The 27,114-nt window shown below is 38.3% G+C and overlaps 1 protein-coding gene across 7 annotated transcripts in view; it reads right to left on the minus strand.

The window, feature by feature from the left end:
* The window catches only part of LOC121014167 (zinc finger protein 510-like), an 82,449-nt gene that overhangs the window by 14,601 nt on the left and 40,734 nt on the right, over positions 1-27,114 (minus strand). For 5 of the 7 annotated variants that reach the window (XR_005783066.1, XM_040450201.1, XM_040450200.1 and 2 more), the window contains exon 5: positions 18,371-18,466. The exons of 1 other annotated variant lie outside the window; for it this stretch is intronic. Coding sequence is in view for 5 of the 6 variants with exons in the window: in XM_040450201.1 (XP_040306135.1) it covers positions 18,371-18,466 (96 nt within the window). In the remaining variant the exon portion in view is untranslated. Of the gene's footprint in view, positions 1-18,370; positions 18,467-22,565; positions 23,092-27,114 lie in introns of those variants that run through there. One more of the 7 variants, XM_040450199.1, reaches the window with a different exon arrangement.

The following is a 27,114-nucleotide window of genomic DNA, read 5'->3' on the forward strand; positions in this document are numbered from 1 at the left end:
CAAAAGGAATGATGAATTGGGAATGTAAGGGTTTTAAGAGAGTTGGTTACTAGCAACAGGAAAATCAAGAGGAGAATGAATTCAAACTGAGAATTTAAAAAATCATGCCCAAGGGTTTCATAAGGGTTCCAGCAGAGAGAGGGTATGAATTAAGGACACCATCAGAATCTATTTCTTATACTATCAAATATATAGATTAAAATGGAGGGATACTCATTATGCAACATGCTTCCATTTGGAGGAACCCTATTTCCATTCCACATATAAACACCAAGAATTCATGGCACAAATTTCTCCTCTCCTTATTCTCAAAACCATAAATGCCCAATATAAAGTGTAAAAGAGACTGGAGGAAGACATGTTTTCACCTGGATTAGACTCAACGTTCTGGTATTTTGGTTTGTATTAGTTTGTTCAAAAGTAAACCTTTATTGACACCAAATCCAAAGTTTCACCTTCTCACATGCACACTCATGTTCTTGAAACTAGTTTTAACCTTGTCCCATATTTAACTCAGCTTTCTATGTACTTTTCAACATATCTGGTCTATCAACTGTGAGAACCTTAAGAATCACATTTCAACCTGCTCCCTTAAATTATGGAAATATCTCTTATATTTACCTATCATTAAAAACTACTGTATATATTTGACTATAACCATCCTGCTACCCATACTCTATGTAATGTCAGGCCTCTGCTAAACCTAAGATGGTCCAGAGCCCACTACCTGGGGATGGTGAGGGGGGTGGGAGGGTGAGGAGAATGAAAGAGTTAAGAGGTATCTTTCTAGAAAACAAAATTTTACACTACCTGCATATACTTAAGAAGTTGAAACTATCACTCTACAATTCTATAAGACCACAATATTTTCAGCAATGTCTGGTCAGGCTATCTTCCCCCATTTAGGGAGGGAAACTCAAAAAACAATCTTACACTTACCTTCTTTCCTAATTTACACCACATTTCTGACTTTGCATGAGTCTTAATCTAGATATCCTTCAGGGAAAAATATAAAATATATTTGTATACTCAAATCTAAAAATTACCTAGGTTGGGAATGCAAGCTGGTGCAGCCACTCTGGAAAACAGTATGGAGGTTCCTCAAAAAATTAAAAACAGAACTACCCCACGACCCAGCAATTGCACTACTAGGCATTTATCCATGGGATACAGGTGTGCCATTTCAAAGGGACACATGCACCTCCATGTTTATAACAGCACTATTAACAATAGCCAAAGTATGGAAAGAGCCCAAATGTCCCTCAATGGATGAATGGATAAAGAAGAGGTGGTATAGATATATAATGGAGTATTACTCGGCAGTCAAAAAGAATGAAATCTTGCCATTTGCAACTACATCGATGGAACTGGAGGGTATTATGCTAAGTGAAATTAGTCAGAGAAAGACAAAAATCATATGAGGACTTTAAGATACAAAACATATGACCATAAGGGAAGGGGAACAAAAATAATATAAAAACAGGGAGGGGGACAAAACAGAAGAGACTCATAAATATGGAGAACAAACTGAGGGTTACTGGAGGGGATGTGGGTGGGGTGGGCGAAAAGGGTAAGGGGCACTAAGGAATCTACTCCTGAAATCATTGTTGCACTATATGCTAACTAATTTGCATGTAAATTTTAAAAAATAAAAAAGAAAATTTAAAAAAAAGAGAAAAAAATTACTTAGGTACAAACCTAAAATACCACATGCAGGATCTGTGTACTGAAAGTCACAAAACACTAATGAAAGAAATCTACATAAAGATCTAACCTTAGATCTAGAAAGATCTAAATAAATGGAGAAACAAGCTTTACTGTGGACTATAAGAGTCAATCTACTGAAGAAAATTTCCCCCAAATTGTTCTATACATTTAATGCACATCCTACCAAAATTCCAGCAAGATTCGTTTTATATATATATAGATAATCTTGTTCTAAACTATATATAAAAAGGCAAAGAAACCACAATAGCTGAAAAAATTTTGTCAAAGAAGAATAAAGTCTATGATATGTTAGGCCTTATTAAGTAGCTACAGTAATCAAGAGTGTGGTACTGACAAGGAAATATAAACATAGATCAATGAAAACAGAAAAGAAAACCAAAAATCTGACCAACACAGTCCATGGATTTTTGACTAAGGTATAAAAGCAATTCAATGAAAGGACAGTTTTTTTTCAACAAATGGTAAACAACCAGACATCCATAGGCAAAAATATTAATATGGGTTTAAAATGTAAAGCATAAAACTATAAAACTTTTGAGAGGAAAAAAAAAGAAAAAGTTTGAGACCCAGGGCTAGGCAAGGAGTTCTTAGAAGAAATAATAATCCATTCTAAAAGAAATGCATTAAATAGGATTTCATCAAAATGAAAAATGTTTGTACTATGAAAGACCTACAGAAAATATTTGCAAGCCACATATCCAACAAGTCCATTTTATAACGGACAAAAGACAGAACAGGTATTTCACTAAAGAAGGATATACATATAGCACATAAGCACATAAATAGTCATCCAACATTATTAGCCATTAGGGAAGCAGAAACTAAATTTCACTACACAAGATATCACAATAAGATATCACTATAAACCTACTGAAACAGATAAAAAATAGAAATAATAGCAAATTCTGGTGATGATTCAGAAAAAAAAATGTATCTCACACAGTGATGTTAAGAATGTAAATGGTACAGGGGCACCTGGGTGGCTCAGTCGGTTAAGTGTCCGACTTTGGCTCAGGTCATGATCTCATGGTCCGTGAGTTCGAGCCCCGCGTCAGGCTCTGTGCTGACAGCTCCGAGCCTGGAGCCTGTTTCAGATTCTGTGTCTCCCTCTCTCTCTGACCCTCCCCCATTCATGCTCTGTCTCTCTCTGTCTCAAAAATAAATAAAACATTTAAAAAAAATTTAAAAAAAAAAAAGAATGTAAATGGTACAGCCTCTCCAGAAAATTAGTGGCAATATCTTTTTAAATTAAAAATGTGCCTACCCCATGAACCTGAAATTGCAACCTTTGGGTACTTATCCCGGAGAAATGAAAATTATGTTCACACAAAAAATATACATACAAATACCCACAGCTGCCTTATTTATAACAGAGAAATACTGGAAACAACCCAAGTATCCTTCCATGGGTTAATAAATGAAGAAACTTTGGCACATCATACAATGGAGTACTACTCAGCCTTAAAAAGGAATGAAATTGATACATGGAATGGGGGGGGGCACATGGGTGGCTCAGTCGGTTAAGCATCTGACTTCCAATTCAAGAAATTCAACTTTAAGATTGTGTTCCTGTAGGGATGCCTGGGTGTTTCAGTTGGTTAAGCATCTGACTGGCTCAAGTCATGATCTCACGGTTTGTGAATTCAAGTCCTGCATCAGGGTCTGTGCTAACACCTCAGAGCCTGAAGCCTGCTTCACATTCCATGTCTCCCTCTCTCTCTGCCCCTCCCCTGTTCATGCTCTGTCTCTCTCTCTCTCTCAAAAATAAGTAAACATTTAAAAAAAAATTTTTTAATAAAAAAGAAATTGATACATGGAATAATTTAAATTTCAAATGGATTATGGTTGGTACAAAAAAGCAAATCTCAAAATGTTATATGATGCATGATTCCATTTATTTCTTGAAATGGCAAAACTATAGAAATAGAGAGATTAGTGGTCACCAGGGGAGACAAAGGCAACCACTTGGGGGGTGGGGTGGGGGAGTGTGAATACAAAAAGGTAGCACCAGCATTCTTTTATGGTAACGTTCACAATTTTGTATCTTAACTGTGGTGGCAGTTACATAAACCTATTCGTGGGCTATAACTGCACAGAGGTATGTGTGTGTGTACATTAGCAGTAATGTACCAACATTAGTTTCCTGGTTTTGATACTCTACTACAGCTACCAGGATGTCACCACTGGAGGAAGGTGGTTGAAGGGTACCCTAAGTATTTGCACTATTTTTGCTACTTCCTCTGATCTACATTATTTCAAATAAAAATTAAAGAAATACTAGAATTAATCAGGTTTCTTTAATGTGTTACTATTTCAAGAGTTCCATGGAAAGACAGACAAATCAGAAGACATGCTCACCCTGCTTTGTGTTGAATTTGAACATGTAAAATATTAATACAAATATTTTGGAAATTGTATGCAAAATAAATTTGTATAGATCTGTCAATGCCTTCACTGTTCAAAACATTCACAGAAAATTAAACAGAAACTTCTAACAAGTTTTCCTATATTTATCAGAGTGCTGACAATACTTTCCATATTAGTCAATGAAAGTATAGAATGGTCAGTTATTTGTTATGATTTTCAATGTTTCCTTGGCCAAAATTTTACTTATTTACACCTCTAGTATCTTTCAGGTCAGTAATTTTCAACTGGGAATGGATTTCAGACTTACTTCCCTGAGCTCTACTCCAGACTTACTGAATCTCTTTACTTGATATTCATATACATTAATGGTATATTATTGATGTATTATGTCTCAGGATTATTGCTGTATGACAAGATTTCCCTCTGTAAAATTTTATTCATGCATTTTAATGAATCCAATGTAATATTCACTTCTTTGTAAAAAGGCTTATTACACTGTCATTAAAGAAATTTTGCCTTAAACTGTTCTTTAAAAATAGCTTTATTAGGTTTTTCTATCACAGAAATAATCAAATTTCCTTGTCAGTGCATTCTTATTACGAACCTACATCAGACTTTTCCCACTTGAAAATTAGTAACAAATTAGCCACAGCCATTACAATTCTGATATCTAAAGGTGGCTTCTGTTTAACTCTGATGCTTGCTCGAAAGTTCTGCTATAAGCTAGGCCAGAAGAGTTTGTGCCATCAACAAAGAACAATCTCGGAGCTCAGGAAAAAGACTGTGCTAAGTGATTCAAACTACTGACACCTCAGTGAGAAGACTCTTACAAACATGCTTTTGAGCTTACATCATTTAGAAAACTTTCAGGTCATTAAGGTACACTGAGTAAGAATTTATATATTTTTTTTAGTTAAGAAGCACACAATCTCTGGGCACCTGGGTGGCTCAGTCAGTTAAGCATCCAACTCTTGATCTGGGCTCAGGTCATGATCTCATGGTCGTGAGACTGAGCCCCAAATCAGGCTCCACACTTCCCGTGGAGCCTGCTTAAGATTCTCTCTCTCCCTCTGCCCCTTTCCCCCACTCACACTTTCTCCTCTCAAAAAAAAAAAACAAAAAAGCACAATTTCATGAGACTGGTAACCCAAGATACAGTAGAATAAGTAATTACATGTAACTAAATAATTACATGTTAATTATATATAACTGATAGGGGAACAAAAACCTAACTTGGGCATCTGCATTTGGGATAGTGCTTTCAGTATGCATCAATATGAAATACCTCTCCTCTATCTGGTTTTGGAGTTAGTCCACTATGCAATTGTAAAGTATTTATTTATATTACATACTAGAGTATAGAAGAATAAATCTTTTTAGTGGATTTCTAGGCAGGGAAAAGTGCTCTTTGGAAGATTACAAAAAGGAGAAATTAAAGTAAACTAAAATGTTGCATGATCATTTTATAGAAGAAGGCATCTTACCCAAAACTTACAATGTGCAGTAATGAAAACAAGAGAGAGAGAGAGATCTTAACTTTGGGTCAGGCATGCTAAGCAATTTAATGAGTTTATTTAAGAACTTGTATGGAAAAAACATATAATGATGAAAAGTGACATATAGAAGAATGTCACATGGATGGATAATACTTAGGAGACTGGATTGTGTAAGCCCTGACATCATGGCAGGCAACAGAAAAAATACAAGAGGGGTTCATAATTTAATAATCACTAAAAGTAACTGCTTTACATTTCATATGTTAAGTATTATGTAAACCCTATGTTTATGTGCCACATAGGTTATTTGGTCACTTCGGAGCAAGATGAACTTGATGCATTATGTAACAATTAACTTGAACTAGGAATAAGAATAACCAAGGTGTTATAGAGCAGGGCTATAGTTTTGGGTAATGTCATAGGCAGTGAGAATATGAAAAGATTAAGTACAAAGGAAAACTACAATGTCGGGAAGTGCTGAAAGATCAGTATGAGGATGACAGAGATAGTCAATTCAGAAATTGAAAGTGATTTCCTGATAGGAGGACAGTAGGAAAAACATGAGAGTGTGAGAGTAGGACAAAACTTATGGAAGAAGTTATGCAAGCAGGACAGTAGGACCAAATATTATGAAAGAAGTGGAAAAAGACAAGGATTTTTGAATTGTGAGGGAAAAATTAGATTTTGTTTGGCCATGCTGAGAACAAAGAATCCAAATCCCTGACACAGAAGTACAGCTGCCCTGAGGTGGGGCAAAGTCATCAGGATTAAGCAAAAAGGCTTAAATTATGGGAAAGGACAAGGCATGAAGGGAAGAAGAGCAGAAAGAAGACAGACTGTTCAGAGACAGATGCTAAAAATTAATGAATTTATTTAAGAACCTGTACAGAAAAAACATATGATGATGAAAAGTGGTGTGTGGAAGAATGTCACATGGATGGATAACACTTAGGAGACTGGCTTAAGCCCTGACATTGTGGCAGGCAACAGAAAGAAATGCAAGAGGGGTTCGTAATTTGACAGTCACTAAAATGTAAGTACTTCAAATTTCATATATTAAGTATTATGTAAACCCTAGGTTTATGTGCCATAGGAGGAGAAAGAAACTGGTAATCAAAATCTGTTTACTCATAAATATCCATTTATGGATATAGGAAATACCTATTCCATGCCTCATTATATTTGAAGCACTAAAGATAATAACTTTTAAACAGGCCAGCAAATGTGAATAAGCTCTTAGAGAAGCACAGACAAAAGTGGGATTAAAACCAAAGAGGGAATGATTTCAGGAATCGTGATTACTACCATCACAGAAAGCAGAAAATGTATGGGAAAAAGAAGCAACCCCTATGACAATGTCAAATAGTACAGGTAAGTGGAGATTTTCAGATATGATTTCAGAAATAGGAAGAGTTGATAAGCACATAGAAGAAAAATAAAACAAGGAGAGATATGAACTGCTTGAGATGAAGAATGCTATTATAAACAGGGTCATGAAGGTTCATACTAAGAAAGCAAATGACAAGATCTGAACTTTAATAGAAACAAACGAATCTGTGAGGAATATATATAGCAAGTATCCCCCACACATTACTTTGTCTCTTTCTAACCTTCAAAAAATGAAAACTAAAACAAATACACATAAATCTCTTCAGTATAAGTTAACTGATGACATACATGAATTCCTATACAACCACTCTCTAGTGCATGGTATATAAGCTGCCTGGCTCCCAGAGACCTCACATATTCTTTCCTGGGCACAACTTCCTTCACATTTCGAGACAACTCATTTCCCTCAAATATTCAACAAAAATCATTTCCTCGCATTTCTGTATACACTTACATTTATGTGCAACTCTAAAAAAATTAACTTTACATAAATGGAATCATTAATTCTTTTGTTCAAAACTGTGAGATTCATTCATGTACTTGCTTGGAGCTATAACTTGGAAAATTCCCTATTTATGTAATTTATTTACAACTTACTTCTTCAGTCATCTGTTCCTGGGTATTTGCTTTTCATTACAGGGGGAAAAAATCCTCACATTCTTCCTAGAGCACAGAAACATACCTTTCTCAAGAGAATATAGCTAGGAACAAAGGTCCATCCATTACAGAAGTGATTGTACTTGGAAACTAATTTAATATTATATGTCAACTATACCCCAATGAAAAATGTTTTAAAAAGTGGTTACACTTATGTGGGGGCAGGAGGCATATGAGAAATATCTGTACCTTCTTTTTCAATTTTGCTGTGAACCTAAAATTGCTAAAACCTTAAAAAAAAAAAGTGATGGCACCAATTTCAAGTGCACAGCAGTAGAGAAGGTACTTTGATATTTCACCTTCTCACTGACTCCCAATACTCCCAAACCTGGAATTTCTGCCAGTCCTATAAATAAATGCATAGCTGTAGCACACTGCATTTCATTTGCGTTTCTTTCACAATTGACGAGGTGTAGGTAAAATAGTTTCCCCATTACTTAACATTTGGATTTCCACCTGGGAAGTTCCTTATTAAGTCTTATACCCATTTTTCTGTTGGGTTGCCTGCCTTTTTCCTCAAAGGTTTGCAGAATATCTTCTTATCTGAATATTAGCCCTGCCTTGGTTCCACGTACAGATTCTGCTACAGTGTGGTTTCTCTTTTAATGCTTTTTATGATGTCAAGAAATTCTGAATTTTAATACAGTTTGTCTTTTCCCATATATTCAATGTTTTTATGGTTTTAAATTTTCCCTACACAGAATAATAAAAATTTTCTTCTGTATTTCTAAATTAGTTTTGGCTTATACAATTCAGATTCAGTCCACTCAAAAGTGACTTTTGTGGAAGGATATAAAGCTGGGACAAAATGCCACTGTCACACTTTTCATAAATAGTTGTCCTTAAAATATGCAATTGCTTCTGTGTTGTCTATTCTCTTTCAAAGGTCCATAATTATCTACACACCAGTGCCATTCTATACCAGTTACAACAGATTTACAATTCTTTAATACCTATTAGAAAAGATCTTACAGGACCAGGGAAGAAGATGGCGCCTTAGGAGGACCCTGGGCTCACCGCGCGTCCTGCTGATCACTTAGATTCCACCTACACCTGCCTAACTAACCCAGAAAACCGCCAGAGGATTAGCAGAACGGAGTCTCCGGAGCCAAGCGCAGACGAGAGGCCCACCGAACAGGGTAGGAAGGGCGGCGAGGCGGTGCGCGCTCCACAGACTGGCGGGAGGGAGCCGGGGCGGAGGGGCGGCTCACCGGCCAAGCAGAGCCCCCGAGTGTGGCTGGCAAAAGCGGAGGGGCCGGACGGACTGTGTTCCGACAGCAAGCGCGACTTAGCGTCTGGGAGGTCATAAGTTAACAGCTCTGCTCAGAAAGCGGGAGGAATGGAGGACAAAGGGAGGGAGAGCTGCTGAGCCCCCAGATGACAGAGCTCAGTTTGGTGGGGAACAAAGGCGCTCACCAGCGCCATCTCCCCCGCCCATCCCCCAGCCAAAATCCCAAAGAGAACCAGTTCCTGCCAGGGAACTTACTCGCTCCGCACAAACACCTAACTCTGTGCTTCTGCGGAGCCAAACCTCCGGCAGCGGATCTGACTCCCTCCCGCTGCCACAGGGCCCCTCCTGAAGTGGATCACCTAAGAAGAAGCGAGCTAAGCCTGCCCCTCCTGCCCCCGTGCACCTTGCCTACCCACCCCAGCTAATACGCCAGATCCCCAGCACCACAAGCCTGGCAGTGTGCAAGTAGCCCAGACGGGCCACGCCACCCCACAGTGAATCCTGCCCCTAGGAGAGGGGAAGAGAAGGCACACACCAGTCTGACTGTGGCCCCAGCGGTGGGCTGGGGGCAGACATCAGGTCGGACTGCGGCCCCACCCACCAACTCCAGTTATACACCACAGCACAGGGGAAGTGCCTGCAGGTCCTCACCACTCCAGGGACTATCCAAAATGACCAAGCGGAAGAATTCCCCTCAGAAGAATCTCCAGGAAATAACAACAGCTAATGAACTGATCAAAAAGGATTTCTTTTTTTTTTTTTTAATTTTTTTTTCAACGTTTTTTATTTATTTTTGGGACAGAGAGAGACAGAGCATGAACGGGGGAGGGGCAGAGAGAGAGGGAGACACAGAATCGGAAACAGGCTCCAGGCTCCGAGCCATCAGCCCAGAGCCTGACGCGGGGCTCGAACTCCCGGACGGCGAGATCGTGACCTGGCTGAAGTCGGACGCTTAACCGACTGCGCCACCCAGGCGCCCCTGATCAAAAAGGATTTAAATAATATAACAGAAAGTGAATTTAGAATAATAGTCATAAAATTAATCACTGGGCTTGAAAACAGTATAGAGGACAGCAGAGAATCTCTTGCTACAGAGATCAAGGGACTAAGGAACAGTCACGAGGAGCTGAAAAGCGCTTTAAACGAAATGCAAAACAAAATGGAAATGACGACAGCTCGGATTGAAGAGGCAGAGGAGAGAATAGGTGAACTAGAAGATAAAGCTATGGAAAAAGAGGAAGCTGAGAGAAAGGGAGATAAAAAAAATCCAGGAGTATGAGGGGAAAATTAGAGAACTAAGTGATACACTAAAAAGAAATAATATACGCATAATTGGTATCCCAGAGGAGGAAGAGAGAGGGAAAGGTGCTGAAGGGGTACTTGAAGAAATTATAGCTGAGAACTTCCCTGAACTAGGGAAGGAAAAAGGCATTGAAATCCAAGAGGCACAGAGAACTCCCTTCAGACGTAACTTGAATCGATCTTCTGCACGACATATCATAGTGAAACTGGCAAAACACAAGGATAAAGAGAAAATTCTGAAAGCAGCAAGGGATAAACGTGCCCTCACATATAAAGGGAGACCTATAAGACTCGTGACTGATCTCTCTTTTGAAACTTGGCAGGCCAGAAAGAATTGGCACAATATTTTCAGTGTGCTAAACAGGAAAAATATGCAGCCGAGAATCCTTTATCCAGCAAGTCTGTCATTTAGAATAGAAGGAGAGATAAAGGTCTTTCCAAACAAACAAAAACTGAAGGAATTTGTCACCTCTAAACCAGCCCTACAAGAGATCCTAAGGGGGATCCTGTGAGACAAAGTACCAGAGACATCACTACAAGCATAAAACATACAGACATCACAATGACTGTAAACCCGTATCTTTCTATAATAACACTGAATGTAAATGGATTAAATGCGCCAACCAAAAGACATAGGGTATCAGAATGGATAAAAAAAGAAGATCCATCTATGTGTGTCTACAAGAGACTCATTTTAGACCTGAGGACACCTTTAGATTGAGAATGAGGGGATGGAGAACTATTTATCATGCTACTGGAAGCCAAAAGAAAGCTGGAGTACCATACTTATATCAGACAAACTAGACTTTAAATTAAATACTGTAACAAGAGACGAAGAAGGGCATTATATAATAATTACAGGGTCTATCCATCAGGAAGAGCTAACAATTATAAATGTCTATGCGCCGAATACCGGAGCCCCCAAATATATAAAACAATTACTCACAAACATAAGCAACCTTATTGATAAGAATGTGGTAATTGCAGGGGACTTTAACACCCCACTTACAGAAATGGATAGATCATCTAGACACACGGTCAATAAAGACACAAGAGCCCTGAATGAGACACTGGATCAGATGGACTTGACAGATATATTTAGAACTCTGCATCCCAAAGCAACAGAACATACTTTCTTCTCAAGTGCACATGGAACATTCTCCAAGATAGATCATATACTGGGTCACAAAACAGCCCTTCATAAGTTTACAAGAATTGAAATTATACCATGCATACTTTCAGACCACAATGCTATGAAGCTTGAAATCAACCACAGAAAAAAGTCTGGAAAACCTCCAAAAGCATGGAGGTTAAAGAACACCCTACTAACGAATGAGTGGGTCAACCAGGCAATTCGAGAAGAAATTAAAAAATATATGGAAACAAACGAAAATGAAAATACAACAATCCAAACGCTTTGGGACGCAGCGAAGGCAGTCCTGAGAGGAAAATACATTGCAATCCAGGCCTATCTCAAGAAACAAGAAAAATCCCAAATACAAAATCTAACAGCACACCTAAAGGAAATAGAAGCAGAACAGCAAAGGTAGCCTAAACCCAGCAGAAGAAGAGAAATAATAAAGATCAGAGCAGAAATAAACAATATAGAATCTAAAAAAACTGTAGAGCAGATCAACGAAACCAAGAGTTGGTTTTTTGAAAAAATAAACAAAATTGACAAACCTCTAGCCAGGCTTCTCAAAAAGAAAAGGGAGATGACCCAAATTGATAAAATCATGAATGAAAATGGAATTATTATAACGAATCCCTCAGAGATACAAACAATTATGAGGGAATAGTATGAAAAATTATAGGCCAACAAACTGGACAACCTGGAAGAAATGGACAAATTCCTAAACACCCACACACTTCCAAAACTCAATCAGGAGGAAATAGAAAGCTTGAACAGACCCATAACCAGCAAAGAAATTGAATCGGTTATCAAAAATCTCCCAACAAATAAGAGTCCAGGACCAGATGGCTTCCCAGGGGAGTTCGACCAGACGTTTAAAGCAGAGATAATACCTATCCTTCTCAAGCTATTCCAAGAAATAGAAAGGGAAGGAAAACTTCCAGACTCATTCTATGAAGCCAGTATTACATTGATTCCTAAACCAGACAGAGACCCAGTAAAAAAAAGAGAACTACAGGCCAATATCCCTGATGAATATGGATGCAAAAATTCTCAATAAGATACTAGCAAATCGAATTCAACAGCATATAAAAAGAATTATTCACCATGATCAAGTGGGATTCATTCCTGGGATGCAGGGCTGGTTCAACATTCGCAGATCAATCAACATGATACATCACATTAACAAAAAAAAAGAGAAGAACCATATGATCCTGTCAATTGATGCAGAAAAGGCCTTTGACAAAATTCAGCACCGTTTCTTAATAAAAACCCTTGAGAAAGTCGGGATAGAAGGAACATACCTAAAGATCATAAAAGCCATTTATGAAAAGCTCACAGCTAACATCATCCTCAATAGGGAAAAACTGAGAGCTTTTCCCCTGAGATCAGGAACACGACAGGGATGCCCACTCTCACCGCTGTTGTTTAACATAGTGCTGGAAGTTCTAGCATCAGCAATCAGACAACAAAAGGAAATCAAAGGCATCAAAATTGGCAAAGATGAAGTCAAGCTTTCACTTTTTGCAGATGACATACTATACATGGAAAATCCGATAGACTCCACCAAAAGTCTGCTAGAACTGATACATGAATTCAGCAAAGTTGCAGGATACAAAATCAATGTACAGAAAGCAGTTTCATTCTTATACACTAACAATGAAGCAACAGAAAGACAAATAAAGAAACTGATCCCATTCATAATTGCACCAAGAAGCATAAAATACCTAGGAATAAATCTAACCAAAGATGTAAAAGATCTGTATGCTGAAAACTATAGAAAGCTTATGAAGGTAATTGAAGAAGATATAAAGAAATGGAAAGACATTCCCTGCTCATGGATTGGAAGAATAAATATTGTCAAAATGTCAATACTACCCAAAGCTATCTACACATTCAATGCAATCCCAATCAAAATTGCACCAGCATTCTTCTTGAAACTAGAACAAGCAATCCTAAAATTCATATGGAACCACAAAAGGCCCCGAATAGCCAAAGTAATTTTGAAGAAGAAGACCAAAGCAGGAGGCATCACAATCCCAGACTTTAGCCTCTACTACAAAGCTGTCATCATCAAGACAGCATGGTATTGGCACAAAAACAGACACATAGACCAATGGAATAGAATAGAAACCCCAGAACTAGACCCACAAACGTATGGCCAACTCATCTTTGACAAAGCAGGAAAGAACATCCAATGGAAAAAAGACAGTCTCTTTAACAAATGGTGCTGAGAGAACTGGACAGCAACATGCAGAAGGTTGAAGCTAGACCACTTTCTCACACCATTTACAAAAATAAACTCAAAATGGATAAAGGACCTGAATGTGAGACAGGAAACCATCAAAACCTTAGAGGAGAAAGCAGGAAAAGACCTCTCTGACCTCAGCCGTAGCAATCTCTTACTCGACACATCCCCAAAGGCAAGGGAATTAAAAGCAAAAGTGAATTACTGGGACCTTATGAAGATAAAAAGCTTCTGCACAGCAAAGGAAACAACCAACAAAACTAAAAGGCAACCAATGGAATGGGAAAAGATATTTGCAAATGACATATTGGACAAAGGGCTAGTATCCAAAATCTATAAAGAGCTCACCAAACTCCACACCCGAAAAACAAATAACCCAGTGAAGAAATGGGCAGAAAACATGAAAAGACACTTCTCTAAAGAAGACATCCAGATGGCCAACAGGCACATGAAAAGATGTTCAACGTCGCTCCTTATCAGGGAAATACAAATCAAAACCACACTCAGATATCACCTCACGCCAGTGTGAGTGGCCAAAATGAACAAATCAGGAGACTATAGATGCTGGAGAGGATGAGGAGAAACGGGAACCCTCTTGCACTGTTGGTGGGAATGCAAATTGGTGCAGCCGCTCTGGAAAGCAGTGTGGAGGTTCCTCAGAAAATTAAAAATAGACCTACCCTATGACCCAGCAATAGCACTGCTAGGAATTTACCCAAGGAATACAGGAGTGCTGATGCATAGGGGCACTTGTCCCCCAATGTTTATAGCAGCACTCTCAACAATAGCTAAATTATGGAAAGAGCCTAAATGTCCATCAACTGATGAATGGATAAAGAAACTGTGGTTTATATACACAATGGAATACCTGTGGCAATGAGAAAGAATAAAATATGGCCTTTTGTAGCAACGTGGATGGAACTGGAGAGTGTGATGCTAAGTGAAATAAGCCATACAGAGAAAGACACATACCATATGGTTTCACTCTTATGTGGATCCTAAGAAACTTAACAGAAACCCATGGGGGAAGGGAAGGAAAAAAAAAAAAAAAAAAGAGGTTAGAGTGGGAGAGAGCCAAAACATAAGAGACTGTTAAAAACTGAGAACAAACTGAGGGTTGATGGGGGGTGGGAGGGAGGGGAGGGTGGGTGATGGGTATTGAGGAGGGCACCTTTTGGGATGAGCACTGGGTGTTGTATGGAAACCAATTTGACAATAAATTTCATATATTAAAAAAATAAATTAATTTAAAAAAATTTTTAATAAAAAAATTAAAAAATTAAAAATTAAAAAAATAAAAGATCTTACACCATCCTGTTCTTCAAATGTGTTTAAACAAATTGATTAGAATAAAACAGTTTAAAGGTATTCCAATCTATGAACATGATATACCTATTTTATCTCAGTTTTATTTCATGTTGCTCTAAGTTTTAAAAATTTCAATATTTGCACAGCCTAATTTCTAAATATGTTTGCACTGCAACTTGCCAAATTATGCTTTCTCTCCTTTTCCCAGCATAAGCTAACTACTGTTCGGATTTTATTTAATTCTTTTTATACTAAGAATCATGTTTTAGCCTATTTCATTTATGCCATTATACTTTTCCAATTGTTATTTTTAAATACATTACTTCTGCTTTGCTTAGTCTTCTCAAAATTCTTATTCTTTGAATTTTCTATTAAGCAATGCTATACCCATAGCCTAAAAGTTCTGTGCAATAAAGGGTTAACTCAGCAGGTTTGGGGTGTTCAAACCCTGCACATTTCAAAGAAATGACTGGCCTTTGACCAACTCCTGGGAGATAACCTACAAGCCCTTGGAATATCCTGCCTGATAAGAGTATCTTCATATACCTTGGGGGCTTGGACCACATCAAAAAGTTCAGGCTCACAATATGATTTATGGTTGGGACCTAAGCTAGCTGTATCAGTATACCTCTGGAAGGGCTGGAGCCTGAGTAACCAAGGTCACTCCAAGGCTACATGCCTGACCCCCAATAAAACCCTTGGATACTAAAGGTTGGGTAAACTTCCCTGGTTAACAATACCTCAGTATGCTGTCACATGTCACTGTTGGCAGAATTAACTACTGTTCACACAACTTCACAGGGAGAAGAAAATGAGGTTTGCATCTATTCTCTCTCTGATTCTGCCCTATGTGCCTTTCACCTTTGCTGATTTTATCTGTAACTTTTTGCTGTAGTATTGTTCTGTATATAAATTGTGGGACTTGTCATGCATTTGTGCCCAGAGCCACACACACACACAATCATGGGAGGCTTAGTTGGCTTGTTCTCTGTATCTGGCCTCAGGATCAGAACTGGCCCTTCTGTTCCTGATGCCAAGAGGGATTAACTTGCTTCACCTCTCTGAGCCAGACCAGGCTGACCCACTAGAATGGATGAGGGAGGGAAGAGAAATATGCTGCCACCAGGCTCCTAAGATTGTGAGAAAAGATAAGAGAAACAAAGTAACAGCCTACTCAGGTGTGCACTTAGGCAAACTTAATGACTAACTATAAATCACAGGTAGTATATATACTGCCCTGGGGGGAATAGTGAGGTGAAGTCTCATCTGAGGGGAGGATGCTCCACCCAGGACCCTCAATCCGGACTCCAACCAGGCTGTCCACCACAGGGCTTCCCCAGCCAGAAGGTTGGATGTTGTGAGTACCTGATTTCATGTAGCAGCCCTTTGTTCTTCTCTATACTTCTCTCCCTCTTTATGTTTACTATAATTGTTTAATTCTTTATATTTGCCTTCCCTTATAATTAATAAAGTTTTCCTCCACGAAATTGAAAGTGCAGCTATCATGAATTACTATTATTCAGAACAAGTATAAACTATAAGCTTGAATATAGCAACTTTTCTGAGTTCTTGGAGACCTGTGGACATGGGTTCACAAATACACTGAATTTTATACTTTTATAATTTTGATTTTAAAAATCATTTGATCAAATGGATTTTTTTAAAACTATATATGTATTTTTTTGTTGTTGTTTACAAATGGATTTTAATTTGTCTTATATTGTCTACAATTTCTAGTGCAGTTAAACTGTTACTTTGTGGTGCTAAGGTGGCTCAGTCAGTCGAGTGTCCAACTCTTGATTTTGGCTCAGGTCACGATCCCAGTGTCATGGGATCGAGCCTCATGTCAGGCTCCATGCTAAGTGTGCAGCCTGCTTAAGATTCTCTCTCTCTCTTCCTCTGCCCCTCTCCCCTACTCAGTCTCTAAAATTAAAAAAAAAAAAATTTAAATAAATTGCTTTCACTTTGCAGAATTTACTGTTTCCTTTTGACACAAAATGTTTAGTTATTCCACTGACACTTCAAAGAAGGTCTATGCTTTCAGAGTACAGAGTTTGAAAGATATATATAAATATGTATTAGACTCATGTCATAAAACATGCTATTTATATCTTCTGGAGTAGGGTCAACAAACTTTCTCTATAAAGGGTTGGATGGTAAATATTTTAGTCATTGTGGGCCACATGATCTCAGTCACAACTTCTCAATCATTTTGTTGTACCACAACAGCAGACAAAACAATACACAACAAATAGCTTATTTGCAAAAATTGCAGGCAAATAGGTGGATTTAGCATAAGGAACATGATTTACTAACTCATGTTCTAGAATCTCAGTTGCTGTCAATTTTATGTTATGAAATCAGAACAGTACATATAGGCCTATTACATCTAATGTGTTCCTATTTCTCCTCATATCTCTTTCAGTTTTGTTTTATGAATCTTTATAATTTAATTGGCACACAGTTATTTGCAGCCTTGGCATCTCCTCTCTACATTAACTTACTTAGCTTTATTAAAGTGTTTCTTTTATTACTGTATGAAATTTTAAGTGAATCAAAACCTTTCCAGTAGTCCTATAACTTAAGCCTGTATTATATTTTATGTATATTGCCTTGATATTGTTTCATGTTATAAACATTCTAAATTATTTTTAGGTATTTCTCTTTGATACAATCTCATACCATTTTTTCTTTTTGTTTTTAATGTTTATTTATTTGAGAGAGAGGGTGCACATGCATGCATGCGCATGGGGAGGGGCAGAAAGGGAAAGAGAGAATCCCAAGCAGGCTCCACACCTTCAACACAGAGCCCAACGTGGGCTTGATCCCACGAACCAGGAGATCATGACCTGAGCCAAAATCAAGAGTTGGACACTTAACCGACTGAACCACTCAGGCATCCCCATACCATTTTTTCCTAACAGATTAACTTTAGCCTATCTATAGTGATATGACAAACACATTCATCTAACTTTATGTTATGCTGTTACATGTTAATGTATACATATTTATTTTATAAAAATATTTTCAGTGATAAGTCTCTTCTGTGTACAATTAACTGTTTTCCATCTAATAAGGTCATATTTTTGCATTTACAGTTCATTTATAGAACGTAAATTATAATTATAAATCTCACACAATTCTTATTTATTAATTAGGCAATACCTAGTGATTTCCTACTACACAACCACTGATCAAATCAGTATATCCCCTCTCTTCCCATCCTTTAAATCTTCCACTTTAGTTACTTCTATAATCTTACTTAGTATTTAACTTTGCACTAGTTAAATATAAATCACTTGACTTGTCATGTATAAATGAATATACCCTGTTGCCTAGTATAAAATATGAACAAATGAAAATAATCACATGTATCCCTTATGTTACACCCTCTGCACCCACATTTTACTGGATCTACTCATTTCTGAAATTCCTAAGGTGCTCACTGTTAACTATTCTCATTCTGGATTTAGTTTTCCAGGAATACCTTTTGCCAGTACTCCAAAACTCACCCAGGTAACTTCTGTTTACAAATTCATCCTCTAATAACCATGGGTCTTCTCCTTGTTCCAACTTGAAGATTACTTCTGTTTTTATAAAGCAATATCCTGTAAATGGGAAATATTTTAGGACATGGATTCACTGTAAGGGCTTTGATGATTTTGAATGTGAAGGAAGGTGCAGCTTTACAAGTGGCACAGTAATGCTACCCACCTGACCCTTTCTTTAGGGAAGTAAAAAAATATTTTCAGATGCTTGAAAAAGACCTCCTTAAATTCCTAAATCACAAGCCTAAATAACATTAAATTCTAATAATAACACACATTTATAGGCTTCAGAAAATCAAATGGAGATTTCTAATTATGGGCATGATAGAATAAAAGAAACCAACTTACCCTCCCCCACATGAAACAATTCAAAAGCAATAAAAAATATATGAAACTTTTAGACACAGGACAATAGGCAGTACAGATCAGTAATTCATGAGAAAAGGGGAAGAATGACATGAATGCAATGACTACCACATATCACAGCCCAGTAAGTTTGAACACAGAATGAAAATCAGCCGCAATGAGAAAGAGCTATGGACATATACAAAAGGATCCCTCCTTCCATCTTTGAATGAGTACTAATTTGAAGATGCATGTGGAAACTACCTGAGGTTGGAAAATAATTATTAGAAAGAAGTAGAATAGGACCACTTTCTTACATCATACACAAAAATAAATTCAAAATGGATGAAAGACCTAAATGTAAGAAAGGAAGCCATCAAAATCCTCGAGGAGAAAGCAGGCAAAAACCTCTTTGATCCTAGCTGTAGCAACTTCTTAACACATCTCCAGAGGCAAGGGAAACAAAGGCAAAAGTGAACTATTGGGACGTCATCCAAATAAAAGGTTTCTGCACAGCGAAGGAAACAATCAGCAAAACTAAAGGCAACCAATGGAATGGGAGAAGATATTTGCAAATGACATACCAGATAAAGCGTTAGTATCCAAAATCCATAAAGAACTTGGCAAACTCAACACCCAAAAAACAAATAACCCAGTGAAGAAATGGGCAAAAGACATAAATAGACACTTCTCCAAAGAAGACATCCAGATGGCCAACCGACAAATGAAAAAAAGCTCAACATCACTCATCATCAGGGAAATACAAATCAAAACCACAATGAGATACCACTTCACACCTGTCAGAATGGCTATCATTAACAATTCCGGCAACAACAGATGTTGGCGAGGATGTGGAGAAAGAGGATCTTTTGCACTGCTGGTGGGACTGCAAACTGGTGCAGCCACTCTGGAAAACAGTATGGAGGTTCCTCAAAAAATTAAAAATAGAACTACCCTATGACCCAGCAATTGAACTCCTAGGTATTTATTCAAGGGATACAGGGATGCTGTTTCAAAGGGGCACATGCACCCCTATGTTTATAGCAGCCCCATCGACAATAGCTAAAGTATGGAAAGAGCCCAAACGTCCATCAATGGATGAATGGATATAGAAGATGTGGTAATATATATATATATATATATATATATATATATATATATATACACACACACACACACACACACACACACATACATACAATGGAGTATTACTCGGCAATCAAAAAGAATGAAATCTTGCCATTTGCAACTACGTGGCTGGACCTAGAGGGTATTATGCCAAGCTAAATTAGTCAGAGAAAGACAAATATCATATGACTTCATTCATATGAGGACTTTAAGATACAAAACAGATGACCATAAGGTAAGGGAAACAAAAATAATATTAAAAACAGGGAGGGGAACAAAACATAAGAGACTCTTAAATATGGAGAACAAACAGAGGGTTACTGGAGGGGTTGTGGGAAGGGGGATGGGCTAAATGGGTAAGGGGCAGGCATTAAGGAATCTACTCTTGAAATTATTGTTGCACTATATGCTAACAAACTTGGTGGTAAATTAAAAATAAATAAAAATATACACTGTAAAAAAAAAAAAAAGCAGAATGAAAAAAAAAAATCACCAACACACACAGAAGTGGGAAATCTGTGTTTCCAGACTGGAAAGGCAAGGGATCCTCAATGAGACTTCTCATCAGAAATTGAACAGGTCAGAAGGCAGTGAACTACTCAAAGAAAGGGTTATCAACTAAGAATCCCATATCCAGGAAAACTCAATAAGATAAAGGCCAAATAAAAGTATTCCCAGATAAGAAAAATTGAGATTTTGTTGCCTGCAGACCCACCTTACAAGATACACTAAAGTTCTCTTCACTGATTTCAAAGATAATTGGATAAAAACAATGCCTATATATAAGTATTGTTGGGTTTCTAACATAGACAGATGTAATATGGACAATGTACCACAAAATGGGGGAGGAATAAAGCTACATAGGAGTAACTTTTCTATATGGCCCTGAATGGTAAATTCAAGTTTTTTTGGTAAGCCCTAGAGCAACTACTAAGAAAGTAAATTCTAAAATATACAATGAAAAAAAATTATAAAAGGAATTAAAAATGTTACATTAAAAAATATTCACATACTGCAAAACAGTAGAAAATGGAATAGAAAATAACAAAAAAGACAGGAGACATACAGAAAACAGAATATAAAATGGCAAACAAAAATCCAACTATATCAAATAAGAACAATTAAGTGTGAAAGAATTTAACAATCCAGACAAAAGACAGAGAATGTCAGACTACATTAAAAAAAAAAAAAAAGCTATATTTAACTATATGCTAAGGAGATACATATTAAAGATACAAAGATGTTCAAAGGGAGAAGATGGAAAAGATACTTCATATTTCATTCAAGCATGAATGGTTATAAGAAAGCGATTATATTTTTTAAAAATACATTTCTTTTAAAAGATTTTAAGTAATCTCTACACCCAATGTGGGCTCAAACTTACAACCCTGAGATCAAGAGTTACCCCTTCTACTGACTGTGCCAGCCAGATGACCTCCCAAAAAATAGACTTTAAGTTGAAAAATGTTACTAGAGATAATGAGAGACATTTTACAATGACAAAAGAGTATATCCATTAGGAAGATGGTATAGGAATTATAAACATATACACACCTCACAACTGAGCCCAAAATATATGAAGCTAAAACTGACAAGTGAATGGAGAAATAAGACAATTAAAAAATAATAGTTGGAGACTTCATTATCATACTTTCAATAATATATAGCGTAACCAGATAGGAAATCAGTAAGGAAATAAATGACACTATAAACCAACTAGACCTAATGGACATACATACCACACTCACCCAACAGCAATAGAATCCAAATTCTTCTAAAATGCACATGGAACACTCCCTAAGACAGGTCATTTATTAGGCTACAAGACAAACTTTAATAAATTTAAAAATACAGAAATAACAAAGTATCTGATCCCAATGGAATGAAATTAGAAATCACCTGGGTGGCTCAGTTGGTTGAGCACCCGACTTTTGTTTGTTTGTTTTGAAAGACAGAGAGAGAGCACAAGCAGGTGAGTGGCAGCGAGAGAGAGAGAGAATCCAAAGCATTTGTCAGGCTCTGAGCTGTCAGCACAGAGCCCAATGCAGGGCTCGCACCCATGAGCCATGAATGAGATCATGACCTGCAGACACTTAACCAACTGAACCACCCAGGCACCCTGAGCTTCTGACTCTTGATCTCATCTCAGGTCTTGATCTCAGGGTCATGAGTTCAAACCCTGCATTGGGCTCCACGCTGGGTATGAAGCCTACTTTTTAAAAAATTCAGTAACAGAAATTTGGGAAATTCACAAATATGTGGAAATTGAACAAACACTACCCACAAATTAAAGCCCATGCCCAGATGGCTTTACTACTGAATTCTACCAAACATTTAAAGAACTAATAACAGGGGCGCCTGGGTGGCTCAGTCAGTTAAGCGGCCGACTTCGGCTCAGGTCATGATCTCGCAGTCTGTGAGCTCGAGCCCCGCGTCGGGCTCTGTGCTGACAGCTCAGAGCCTGGAGCCTGTTTCAGATTCTGTGTCTCCCTCTTTCTGACCCTCCTCTGTTCATGCTCTGTCTCTCCCTGTCTCAAAAATAAATAAAACGTTAAAAAAATTTTTAAAAACAAATAAAGAACTAATAACAATTCTTTATCATCTCTCCCTCACAAAAAACAGAAAAGAGGACACTTCTCTCATTCGATAAGGCCAGCATTACCCTGATACTCCCAGACATCACAAGAAAACTACAACTGTCTCTTATGAATACAGATGCATAAATTTCCATCAAAATACCAGCAAACTGATATATGGCAACATATTAAATTTATTACACACCATGACCAAGTGGAATTGGTCATGGGAATGACCAAGGAATGCAAGAATGCAGTTGCTGTGATACACAAAACTGCATCAATGTAATTCACGATATCAATAGAATAAAACATAAAAACCATGTGATCATCTTAAAAGACACAGAAAAAAGCATTATGACACAAATCAACACTCCTTCATGCCAAAAACATTCAACAAACTAGGAGTAGAATGGAACTTCTCCGGGCGCCTGGGTGGCAGTCAGTTAAACATCCGACTTCAGCTCAGGTCAAGATCTCATGGATGAGGTGAGGCAAAGATGAAAGCTTCTGCATGTGAGCTGTAGTTGCAGGGCCTGAACTTCTCAATTGGTGCCAAGGAAGAATACACATGAGCTTTCTTATTAACTTGCCCATACATGGGGCAGAAGCAGAAGAGGCGGCAGGGCTTGAGAGCTGTGAGAAATTGAACATCAAGAAGAGATTCTATTACAAAGTACCTCTGATGTTTGGTAATTGAAATGTGTCATGTTTTCCTTAATTGGATTACTCATAAGCTAATGCTGCACTGAGGCTAAAGCTATAAAGAATGTGAAAGTTTTTCAGGAGGCTGGCATCAAGTATTTTGAGAAGTGAATTAAGTGTTTTGGTTAACATCAATGATGTCTGAAACTTCAAAAAAAGTGAGGAGTGTCTTGGTGATTCTGTATTAGTATTATGGTTTTAGTATGGCCACACTGACGTGTAATCTTGATTTGCATTTTTGGGTATCTTTGAGGCAAGAAACTTCCACCTTTTTTCATATATTTTTTAATGTTTCATTTATTCTTTTTTTTGATATCTTAAATTTTTTAAATTTACATTTTTTTAATATGAAATTTATCATCAAATTGGTTTCCATACAACACCCAGTGCTCATCCCAACAGGTGCCCGCCTCAATATCCATCACCCACCCTCCCCCCCCACCTCCCATCAACCCTCAGTTTGTTCTCAGTTTTTAAGAGTCTCTTATGTTTGGGCTCCCTCCCTCTCTAACCTCTTTTTTTTTTTCCTTTCCCCTCCCCCATAGTCTTCTGTTAAGTTTCTCAGGCTCCACATAGAGTGAAAACATATGGTACCGGTCTTTCTCTGTATGACTTATTTCACTTAGCATAATACGCTCCAGTTCTATCCACATTGCTACAAAAGGCCATATTTAATTCTTTCTCATTGCCACAAAGTATTCCATTGTGTATATAAACCACAACCTCTTTATTCATCAGTTGATGGACATTTAGGTTCTTTCTTTGGCTATTGTTGAGAGTGCTTATAAACATTGGGGAACAAGTGCCCCTATGCATCAGCACTCCTGTATCCCTTGGATAAATTCCTACCAGTGCTATTGCTGGGTCATAGGGTAGATCTATTTCTAATTTTCTGAGGAAACTCCACACTGTTTTCCAGAGCGGCTACACCAGTTTGCATTCCCACCAACACTACAAGAGGGTTCCCGTTTCTCCACATCTTCGCCAGCATCTATAGTCTCCTGATTTGTTCATTTTAGCCACTCTAACTGGCGTGAGGTGGTATCTGAGTGTGATTTTGATTTGTATTTCCCTGGTGAGGAGCGATGTTGAACATCTTTTCATGTGCCTGTTGGCCATCTGGATGTCTTCTTTAGAATAGTCATGTTTTCTGCCCATTTCTTCACCGGATTATTTGTTTTTCGGGTGTGGAGTTTGGTGAGCTCTTTATAGATTTTGGATACTAGCCCTTTGTCTGATATGTCGTTTGCAAATATCTTTTCCCACTCCATTGGTTGCCTGTTAGTTTTGTTGATTGTTTCCTTTGCTGTGCAGAAGCTTTTTATCTTCATGAGGTCCCAATAGTTCATTTTTGCTTTTAACTCCCTTGCCTTTGGGGATGTGTCAAGTAAGAAATTGCTGCAGCTGAGGTCAGAGAGGTTTTTCCCTGCTGTCTCCTCTAGGGTTTTGATGGTTTCCTGTCTCACATTAGGTCCTTTATCCATTTTGAGTTTATTTTTGTGAATGGTGTAAGAAAGTGGTCTAGTTTCATCCTTCTGCATGTTACTGTCCAGTTCTCTCAGCACCATTTGTTAAAGAGACTGTCTTTTTTCCACTGGATATTCTTTCCTGCTTTGTCAAAGATTAGTTGGCCATACTTTTGTGGGTCCAATTCTGGGGTTTCTATTCTATTCCATTGGTCTACGTGTCTGTTTTTGTGCCATGTTTTATTTATTCTTGAGAGAGAGGGAGAGACAGAGCATGAGCAGGGGAGGAGCAAAACGAGAGAGGGACACAGAATCCGAAGCAGGCTCCGAGCTGCCAGCACAGAGCCTGACGCAGGGCTTGAACTCACAAGCTGCGAGATCATGACCTGAGCCAAAGTCGAATGCTCAACCAACTGAGCTACCCAGGCACCCCTAGAAATTTCCACTTTTTTACCCCAAAGGGGTTTACCCTGGACAAGGCATTGTGACTGTCATTGGTTGAACCAGACATCCAAGTTGCTAGCTACTGCCAAAGTGTCTGTAAAACTGTAGATGGGAACAACGGGCAGCCAGGGCATTCTCTGAGGCCAAGATGTATGCTTGGGACACCTGAGTGGCTCAGTCGGTTGAGCGTGCAACTTCGGCTCGGGTCATTATCTCACAGTTTGTGAGTCTGAGCCTCACATCGGTTGACAGCACAGAGTGTGCTTGGAATTCTCTGTCTCTCCATTCTCTATCCTTCCCCCACTCACATGCATGCTCTCTCTCTCTCAAATAAACATTAAAAAAAATGAATGCTTGAAGTTTAGCTACTTGTAGTGACTCTTGGGTCCCATCTTCATCATCAAATATCCCAGTTGAAGGATGAAAACTAGCAGCTGTCCAGCAAATTCCATTATGTACACAATGGCACTGCCATCTGCAGCATACGAACTCTGTTTGCTATTTACTCAGTTGATCCCAAAAGGTTCCCAAGGTAGGCAAGGACCTGAGGACACCTCCTCTTACATGTGGGATACACCAGAGCCCATGTTCATTATCTATCCTATAAATACCACATGCATTTCAAGAAGATGGTCTCAGTGGCCCAACAAATCCAAAGGGATGCTGCGTCCACAATCCAAGGTATGATGAGCAGCTGGGTACAGAGCCTGTGAGAGCGTTTACTTCCAGGAGTACCAAGCATGCTTCTTAGAGTCTAGAGCTCCACAAATGCTGCTCTAATGGCATGTAACAGGGCCAAAGAGGACGGTGGTTTTTATATCAGAAGCTCATAGGCATTTTATGGTAAGCTTGATGGTCAGAAATTCCAAGAAGTACGAGAGGAGGTTGCCAAAGAGTCTCTCAAGGACACTAACAGGAGTGCCTATTATATTACAATTTAGACAAATTATAGAGCCTTTTGTTGTAGGGAACCCCATCCTAATTGGGATAATTTGTGACTAATATTATAAACAAACTTCAGTAAAATTGTTAAGAGGAAGATGTTGTCACCAGAAAAAAAACAAACCAAAACATGTTCAGCTCTTTTTAATGTTGAGGTGTGGAGAGTGCAAAGAGCTAATAATTCCCAAGAATTTAACAGAGATGGCAGGGCTTTTAAAAAATATGGAAGAGTAGCTCATTCCTTTTTGTCAGCTCTTTTATGAGTATCTGTATGTCCTGAATAAGTGTGTAAAATAAATCTCCTCAGAGGAGATGTCACAAATGTAATATTGTATCTTCTCCATTCTCAGTCACACTCACCTTAGTGCTGGAGCTCCAGGCCCCATCCTCCAAAAGACCTGCACAGAACCTGTGCCATTTTGTGGGACCTCATTCCCAGTGGGGCAGGGACTGGTCTCATTTCACAAGCAGACCAGAGCACAGCTAGCTAAAATACACCCTTCTGCTGGGGACTAAACACTGCCTACAACAGGCAAAGAGAGCCTATACAAACAATAAACTGAAGGAAAAAGGCCAGGACTCAATAGCTGAGTACATACAACACACATAGGAGACATGCCCTGAGACACTGGGTCCTGGGGAACAGAGGGCCCTCCACTGCCAGGGAATACAAAACCTCTTCTTCGTAAGGCCATTACCCTCAAGAACAACAGACCTAGATGACTTTCCTAACACACAGAAACAGACAGAAAGAGTTAGACAAAATGAGGAGACAAAGAAACATGTCCCAAGTGAAAGAACAGGACCAAACCACAATAAGAGACCTAAGAAAAACACATATTAAGTAAATTGCCAGATAGAGAATTTAAAGTAATGATCAAAAAGATACTCAACGGACATGAGAAAAGAGTGGAGGACATCAGTGAAATCCTTAACACAGAGATAAAAAAAGAACCAGAGATAAAGAACACAATAAATGGAATTAAAAATACACTTGACAGAACAGACTACGGTGGGGGGGGGGGGGGGTTGGCGCCTGGATAGCTCAGTCGGTTGAGTGTCGGGCTTCGGCTCAGGTCATGATCTCACAGTTTGTGAGTTC

This window comes from Herpailurus yagouaroundi, unplaced genomic scaffold, assembly GCF_014898765.1.
Source record: "Herpailurus yagouaroundi ecotype Mexico unplaced genomic scaffold, PumYag 201, whole genome shotgun sequence".
NCBI classification, from domain to species: domain Eukaryota; kingdom Metazoa; phylum Chordata; class Mammalia; order Carnivora; family Felidae; genus Herpailurus; species Herpailurus yagouaroundi.